The following is a 9,072-nucleotide window of genomic DNA, read 5'->3' as shown; positions in this document are numbered from 1 at the left end:
GTCTGGCCACTTTAAAATTACTTGATTTCTAGCCATTTCAATAAATTTTAGCGAGAGAAATATTGTTTTCGCAATATGCAAGAGACATATTCACTACCAATTTTAATAATAAACCAAAATGTTTTAATAATTGGCTCAGGTAGCTAACATATATTTGCTAAATCCTTAAAATTTGTGTGATTTTTTTGGCTTTCAGTTGTTTTTATTACTTAAGGGTAACTAGGATTTAGTCCAACTACACTTTTCCTTATGTAAAAGCCCAGGATGTAATAATTTTCGTCATCTTTGAAAAAAAAAATGTTCACTCTTGTTCCTCTAAAAATTAATAATTCCATTTATTGGAAGAAACGGGCTAACCAAAACCACACGAACAATATCCAACCGTAAGAACGCAGACAGACAACAAATTCACGTGGCAAACAAAGCCCACATCGCCACATGTGACGGGACTACAAGTGGCACACCATGACACCAAATTCATCGTCGAGGCCCAACCACGTCGCGAACCACGGCCCCTGCATGCCAGTTCAGTTGTTCGCAGCCGCGGCGGCTGCCCGCTCCGCCTGCCTCTTCTTGGCGTACTCGGCTAATGTGCCGGCGTCCGGCAAGACCGCCATGGCCGCATCCAGTGCGGCGAAGCGGTCCACCCACGCGTCCAGGAGCGGGCTCCTGGTGGCATCGAAGAGCCTCATCCCGTACAGGGCCTCGCCGGCGTGCACCCAGCTGACCAGGGCGCCGAGCGTGACGTCCAGGTACCCGACGGCGTCGCCGCCGAAGAAGGGCTTCCCCTTGGAGCACTCCTCGAAGGCCGCCTCCAGGTTCGCCACCGCTGTGAACGTCTCCTTCAACGCCTCCGCCTTCTCCTCCTCCGTCTTGCCCATCGACGCCTGCAGCCACGACTTCAACAGCTGCGACGACGCACCAAGCGCAGCAGTTGACAGTTAATCAATCACCAGAAACATCGTCATTTGGTATTGATTCGATGCAAATTCAAGACAGGGCGTTGCGATTGATTTGAGGCAATTTGTGAATCACCTTGTCGTCGATGTAGGCGGCCCAGAAGCGAGCGACGGCGCGCTCGTAGGGGTCGGAGGGGAGGAGGGGCACGCCGGCGCCGGGGAACGCCTCGTCGATGTACTGCACGATGACCTGCGACTCGCAGATGGGCTTGCCGTTGTGGATGAGCACGGGCACCTTCTTGTGCACCGGGTTGGAGCTGAGCAGCAGCTCGCTCTTGTTGCTGAGGTCCTCCTCGGCGTACTCGTAGCTCAGGCCCTTGAAGCTGAGCGCAAGCTTCACTCGCAGAGCGAACGGGCTCGTCCACATGCCCAGCAGCTTCAGCTCATCTCCTGCTCCGGCCATTAGCTTCTTCTAGCTGTAGCTTGGTGGTGAACTGTGAATCGTGTGAGTGAGGTTTTGAGATTTGAGATGGTTAAATAAATGGTTTTGGTTCGTGTTCTGTGGACGGGGTAGCTAGTATACTGATTGCGTGGCTCGTTGAATGCGCGCTCCCATATTCAGATGTATTGAAACATGTGATCCGCTAACCTGGTCTAAAAAATTAAACGAAGGCATATTGAAAAGAAGTAAATCACTACATGAAGGCATTGAAAATGACACCTGGATCGATGACCTGGAGCTAAATAGGAACACTACTTTTACAGTGGACCTGATCAGCCAACTTGTGTCCCTATGGAGCGCAACCCAGGACATCATACTAAACCAAAATGAGTCAGACCACATCGTCTGGAAGCTCTCGAATCATGGAGAATGCTCGGCCTCTTCGGCATACAAGGCTCAGTGTCTAGGAATAGTCGGCACAAACTTTAATCCCCTAATTTGGAAATCTTGGGCTCCTGCAAAATGCAAATTCTATGCGTGGCTTGTAATTCAAAATAGAGTCTGGACTTCCGATCGACTAGCTACAAGAGGATGGCCAAATAGCGGAGTGTGCCCCCTATGCCGTACGACGAACGAGACGACATGCCACCTATTAGCTTCCTTTAGATACACCAGAAGGATCTGGAGACTGATGGTCGGCTGGGTGGCTTATCAGTAATTGGACCTGAGCAATTGGGAGCCATGCCAAAGCGTACATGAATGGTGGGAAATGCTAGCCAACAAAAAGAAAGTGCCCAAGAAAGGGCTGCGATCCTTAATCCTACTCATAGCCTAAGAAATCTAGAAAGAAAGGAACTAAAGGATCTTCGAGCACAAGGAAACGGTAGCCCCCAACCTTATGGCAAAAATAAAGGAAGAGTCAAGAACCTGAATAATGGCAGGCACAAGGTGACTTGGAGAATTCCTCCCAACTTAACCACAACGCTTATGTAATTTTGTACAGCTCTTTTTTGCCTCTAGGGGATGTATTTTTTTTACGCCTATATCTAGTGAAATAGCACAATCTCGTGCTGTATAGCATTCCCCAATAATTGTTACAATTTTATTTTAAATGCATACATATGCATAAACTTATCTTAAAATGTTCGATACTCTCTTAAAAAGGTACCAAAGAGAAATAGCCTTTCTGGTAAAATTTGATGCCTCTCAGTATCCCACGTATCAAATTTATTATCTCTCGGTACCTTCTTTTTAATGCCGGTAAAATTTATTTACGAATAGGCATTGTTATTAGATTATGACCGCTAATATATTATTGGTGTACCTTTTCATTGTCCCGCACAGTATAGTCTTCTCTCTTTTTTTTTCACAGCCAAATCTGTAATTATTTTCATTGGGCCATGTTATTAAGTTGTAAAGACCTTTCTCACCCAGACGCCACTTGTACTAGTTTCTTTTCTCTAATTAACACTATTCATTTCGGTTTATAACATTTTACCTTGGACAAACTGTTCCCTAGATATTTTTTCAACCCAAGTTACTACTACTGTAGTAACACATCTGAACTCGTAACGTACACGACACTCGACTGTGAAACAGATGGAAACAATCCCAACATCCGTTCGTCTTCGGCATGACACGACAAGTCAACTGTCACTTCAGTTGGTGGCGGCGGCGGCGCGAGCCTGCAGCACCTTGCCGAACTCGATCATCTTGTCCATGTCCGGCATGACGGCCTTGGCGGCGTCCAGCTCCACGAAGCGCTCGGCCCACGCCGCCAGCAGCGGGGTGGTGGCCGGGTCGAACCTCTTGACGCCGCGCATCACGTCGGTGGCGCGCACCCACGCGAGGAAGCCGCCGAGCACGACGTCGAGGTACCCGACGGTGTCGCCGCCGAAGAAGGGCTTCCCCTTGGAGCACTCCCTCAGCCCGACCTCCATCTTCTCCAGCGCCTCCACCACCTTCTTCTCCCCCTCCGCCCTCTCCTCCTCCGTCTTCCCCCACGACGCCGCCTGCGACGCCTCCACCAGCTGCGAACAAATCAAATTGAATCAAAAACGGAAGAGTCGGAGACGATGCGGATGATCGCGATGTGAGGTGACATGGTACCGACGTACCGTGTCGTCGTTGAAGGCGGCCCAGAAGCGAGCGACGGCGCGTTCGTGGGGGTCGGCGGGGAGGAGGGTGGCGCCGGCGCCGGGGAACGCCTCGTCGAGGTACTGGAGGATGACCTGCGACTCGCAGACGGGCTTGCCGTTGTGGATGAGCACGGGCACCTTCTTGTTCACCGGGTTGGAGCTGAGGAGGAGGTCGCTCTTGTTCATGAGATCCTCCTCGACGTACTCGTAGCTGAGGCCCTTGAGACTGAGCGCGAACTTCACTCGCAGAACGTACGGGCTCGCCCACATGCCCAGCAGCTTCAGCTCGTCTCCTCCTCCGGCCATGGCCTCTGCCTCAAGTCTCACTCTCGACTCTGTATTTGCTTGTGAGCGGTGTCCTCTGTTCTGTCTGGTTGGTGTTGAGGAGGAAGGACCGAAGGAGACGAAGTGTATTTATGGAGCTAAGGCCCCCCCAAATCGTATGAGATTAGTCTGCACTTGAACTCAGCAGTTTGCCTGAAGAGGGCGATTTTTCTTTGTTTGACTTGATTGGCAAGCTATATTTGGATGAAATTTCTGGTTTGGATAGTCAAATTCATATACTTGGACAAGAATTCATATACTTTTCTTTTTTTTGCGGGAATTCATATACTTTTCTGGTTTGAAAAGTGTGATCATAGTCGAGCCAAGCCATTCTCTTTTTTTCTCCTTCGGTAATTAATTACCCTCCATTCAAAAAACTTCATTTCTACCAGTACAAGTATTTGTGGGACCGAGGTATTAGTATATTGGCCGATGCTAAGTTGCTAACTCAAACAACCATATAAATTTAGTAGGCGATGACACTTGTCTTAGGGTGTGTTTAGTTCACGTCAAAATTGAAAGTTTGATTGAAATTAGAACGATGTGATGAAAAAGTTGAAAGTTTGTGTGTAGGAAAGTTTTGATGTGATGAAAAAAATTGAAAGTTTGAAAAAAAATTGGGAACTAAACCAAGCCTTAGACTTCATTGCAAAGGAAGCATAGGCTGACAAATCTCTTCCAATCCTATTGATATCACCATCTATGTTGACAAATCTCTTTCTTTTCTACATGATATATGAGGGTAGAATGGTCATTTCATTCAAACCGCTGCATGCAAGGATGACTTGACATACTCATGTGGTATTTTTTTGGGTCTAAGGACTATATTAACCCAAATAATTAATTTGGAGGACTTGCTTGGACGATATGAAATATCGAGGGCTAAATTAAGCCCGAAGCGAAACTTCAGGGATCGTATTAGCTATTCACCCTTCTTTTTACTATACATGCTATGTTTGTTGTTCCACTCGTATGCACCAAAATCAGCTAGCATCATGTTTGACTTGAGCCCATGAATAAATTACTTCACATTATCAACTGAAAGATAATGTTAGCCATTAGTTATATGTAAAGATATCCTATATTAAGATACTGAGACGAGTTGATGTAACGCTCCGCTTCTCGTGAGACGTTAAAAACTAATTCGGCAAATCCTAAATGTGAAAAATTTTGTCCTTTGAGTGCGAGTCTAAGTCGTGCCATGGATCTCGGTTTCAAATCCCATTGTTCCCTCTCATCGAAATCAAAATCCTCCGCCTCAAATTTCCTCTTCCAATTCAAGTCTCTAAAATCTAATTCCGAAAGTCAATCTCTTCCTTTGAATCCTCGCCAAATAAATTTCCAAATCCCAAAATATCCAAACTCATGTTTTGTTTCCTTCCTTGACTCCTTGAACCCTTGTGTACAAAGTATCAAATTTAGATTCAAAACCCAAACTCCAAATCTCTCCAAATCAAAATCTTTCAGCAAAAATCTATTTTGCCTCCCTTGTCGATGGGCTGATGTCACGCCCCGAACTAGTACCGACCGGAACTAGCCCGTGACGCTCCAAATTAACCTGTTAATCGATACCAGTCCCAGGAAACAGTGCTGGTATCACAGGAAGACAGAATATCACAGCAACAGAGGTCTCTTTATTATAGAGTAGGAGTACAATCAAGTCGGGCTGCGGACAGATCCCGAGTTCACAACTGCATTACAAAAGGGAAGCGGAAGCCAGGACTTGGACCAAACAACATAGGCGCGACTTGGGAACTAGGCCGAAACCCTAAAACTCATCGTAGCCGGCTTGCTCCTGGAAGAACTCCTCGTCAGCGGGATCCGCTTCATCTTCTTCAGCAACTGGGGGGGAGATTATTTATGTACAGCAAGGGTGAGTACAGGAGTACTCAGCAAGCCATGGGAAATAAGTGTTTAATGCAGGCTTCAAGGAAAGGCTGTTGTTTTTGCAATTGATTTTATTTGAACTCTTTTCTGAAAGCAACTAAGTGAGTGCTTCTCAAACGACATGGATGAGACAGTGCGTCTCGTCCGGTCGGAGTATGTGCAAATGTATCAGTCTTTAGAATTGATCAAGATTGGCACCCGGCCAACAACTTTCAAATGGCCACCCGGGCCAACAACTTTCAAATGGCCACCCGGGCCTAGCTGATCCCATCAGCTGCAGATTTTCCAAACAATGATCCCCTTTTCACAACAGCAATTTCACAAGGCAGTAGTCGAACAACACTACGCTAGGAATCACCTCACATCCGCCCATGACCGTGGGCACGACTGTTCGAACAGTTTGTTAACCTCTGCAGAGGGGGTACACTTTACCCACACGACATTACTAACCCGGATCACCCAGCCCATGGGGATCAGCCACGTCGGGAGACCTCCAAGCTTTCATGACAAGGCATTTCGTAAGCCGACACAGGTTTACCATATGCCGACGAGAGGGGTCCCAGACCAACAACAGGTTAGGTCCCAGACCATACTGTGCCAGGAAGCCCAGGGGTCCTCCCCGACACCACCCCGGCGAATCCACATGTCTCTCGGCATCAAGGCTCCCCTGATAAGCTAGTTACTCAGCCAGGGGTGTCCCATTCCACCCATGTGGTCGTACTTGTCTTATGTTCGGATGAAATTCCAAGGAAACGGTCCTTAAGTGCAAGAGCGGGAAACCGTACACCCGGTACGTTCCCTGGTCCGCGGTTTTGGAAATTCATTTAGTTCGCAAGCACCGACCCAGGTGTCGGGTTTTCCAAGCCTTTTGTAAAACCCAAGTTTTACCCAAGAAGTTTTTCAGATTTTAAGTTTGAAGGCGACCGTCGATACTAGCATAGGGTGCACGAATATCGAGGCGCAACTAGATGGTTACAAGGGGACATGATATAACAATTAACAAAGGAAGGATCAAATGCAACAAATTAGGTAGGTCCGCCAATCTGCCTTGCAGACGGGACAAACAGATTAAGTGCGATCCTATCAATGCATAATATTTTTCAAGCAACATAATTAAATTCAAATATAGGCTCAAGATGTTCAAAGGTGGCTTGCCTTGCTCGAGATCTGGAGCTTGATCCTCGAAATCCTCGCACTGCGGGTCTTCGGGCTCCGAAACTACACGTGAAACGGGACAACTCAACAAACGGTGAAAATAAAGCCCTATTAAAGACCTCTAAGCGTGCCATTAGATAGATCTCGAGATTTGAGGAATTTTGGAAGTTGAACGGAGTCAAACGGATTTACGGTTGGGAAGATATTGAATTTCTAAGATTATTGGATTTTTGGGTCTAAGGGAAAAGGATTTAATTAAATCCTTTTTGAAAAAGAAAAGAAAAGAAAAGAAAAGAGGGAGGGAAAATAGACTTTTCCTCGGGCGGCTAGGGCGCGGCCCGAGACAAATGGAGCGGTCCGGCCGAGCTAAATGGGCCGGCCGGCCCAAGGCGGCCCAAGGCGGCCCAAGGCGCGCGCGCGGGAGGGGAGGAGAGAGAGAGCCAGTGGACCGGGCTCACCACGCGTGGTCCCGGGTGGGACCCGCTTGTCGGTGACACGGTTCACCGTGCGGAGCGAGCACGCGGCGCACGCGCGCGGGCGGGGGAGGGACGCGGTGCACGCGCGCGGTTCGCGGAGGACGCGGATGCGGTGGGCCCACGCGCCGCCTCACGGCTCGCGGTGGAACGCGCGCACGGGAGGGGCTGACCGGGGTCGGCCCGACCCGATTTTGGCCGAGCTGGCGCCGACGTGTCGCCTACGTGGCTGCCACGCGGGCCGGCGGGAGATAGACGACGACGCCGGCCGGAACGAACCACGGCGATACAGGCGAAAGCGAGCACACCGGGTGGTTGCACAGGACGAGGGGAGACGAGCCAACGGCTCGGATTCGCCGGAGGATGCCCGACGGCGGCGAATTGCGGCGGCGGCAACCGGCGGCGGGAGAAGGGGGAAACGGCGACGAGGTCACGAGGGGCCGATTCCCGGCGGCGAGAGCATCTACGCGGCTACGGGAATCCAATGCTAGCGTTGGATTGGGCGGAGCTGCGCCGAGCGAGGCCGGCGACGAGCGGCGCTTCCGAGCTCGGGCGGCGATGGCGGCGAGCACACGGCGAGCGGCGGCAACGGTCGGGGCGGCGCCGGCTAGCTACGGGGAGGCTACTCGTGCTACTACCCGAGTCTAAGGGGAGGAGATGGAGCGAGGAGGGAGAACGGGGAGATGCACTACCGTGCGGGCGGGCGCAGTGACGAGAGGCCGATGGCGCGGGAGTAATCTCTCCGGCCTCGGGCCGGGGAAGAGGAAGGAGAGGGCGCGCTCGGAGTCCCCTTCCGCGTCCTTGCTCGTGCCGGCTCCTCCGACACGCGCAACGACGAACGGCGACTGCGAACAGAGCACGGGAGGCGGCGGCAATGGCGTGGAGGCGAATGGGAGAGGAAAGGAAAGGGGGAAGCTTGGGTTTATAGGATGGCAATGTCGGTTTGGGAACCGACTTAGGGCGGTCAAAGGAGAGGGCTAGCGCTCGGCGGTCGTGGCCAAAGCGGCGACAGGGAGGAGGGAGGAGGATGACGCCGGCGGGAGGAAAAAGGGGAAAAGAGGGAGAGAAAAGGGGGCTTGTCCCCTTGCCTCTTCGGGAAAAGGAGGAGGGAGCGGGGGCGACGCGGCAGAGGGAGGAGGAGCTCTGCCTCCGTCCTTTGGCAGCTTGCGCGCGGAGTGGCGGGGGGCCGGGCGATGACGACGGCGATGACGGCGGGGCGGTTTGGAGCGGGGCGACGACACGGGCGGCAGGCGCGGCAGAGGCTGACGGCGGCGGCGACCAGGCGGTCGGCCACCACGGCACGCGCGTGCGGTTGCAACGGGAGGCGTGGCGGTTTGAGCGGCACAGCTCGGGCACGCGCGCTGGCTTGCGGGGCCGAGCGGCTGCGCGGTAGCAGGCGCGGCAGGGCAGCGGGGCCGGGCGGCGCAGACGGCGCAGGCGCGACGCGGGCGACGACCACGCGGACGCGCGCGCGAACAATGACGCGCGGGGCCGAATCCGCGGGCGGGGAGCTCGCCAGGGATGGAGGCGGGGAGAAGGAGAGCGAGGGGAAGGGAGGGCGCTCGGCGCGGGCGGCTCACGCGCACGCGCGCGGGCAGAGCGGAGGGGGGGAGCGCTCGGCGCGGCTCTCGCGCACGCGCGTGCAGCGCGCGGGCGGAGCGGAGGGGGAGGGAGAGAAAGAGAGAGAGAGGGCGCCGGGGAGGGAGGGGGAGATGGGCCGAGAGAGATTCGGCCCATCGACCCCGGGGAGGCAA

General features: G+C 52.3%; 1 protein-coding gene across 1 annotated transcript; it reads right to left on the bottom strand.

Moving 5' to 3' along the window:
• Nucleotides 1-316: 316 nt before the first annotated feature.
• Nucleotides 317-3,861, bottom strand: LOC4349188 (uncharacterized). The gene is made up of 4 exons (XM_015758236.3): nucleotides 3,459-3,861; nucleotides 3,003-3,371; nucleotides 1,036-1,371; nucleotides 317-908 (listed from the first exon to the last, which is right to left on the bottom strand). Exons 1-4 carry the CDS (start codon nucleotides 3,783-3,785, stop codon nucleotides 528-530), a joined length of 1,413 nt encoding a protein of 470 aa, XP_015613722.1. The 5' UTR covers nucleotides 3,786-3,861; the 3' UTR covers nucleotides 317-527.
• Between the last annotated feature and the right edge of the window lie 5,211 nt (nucleotides 3,862-9,072).

Source organism: Oryza sativa, chromosome 10, assembly GCF_034140825.1.
Source record: "Oryza sativa Japonica Group chromosome 10, ASM3414082v1".
In the NCBI taxonomy this organism is placed as follows: domain Eukaryota; kingdom Viridiplantae; phylum Streptophyta; class Magnoliopsida; order Poales; family Poaceae; genus Oryza; species Oryza sativa.
The sequence above is the reverse complement of the archived record's forward strand: the minus strand, read 5'-3'. Positions and strand labels throughout refer to the sequence as shown.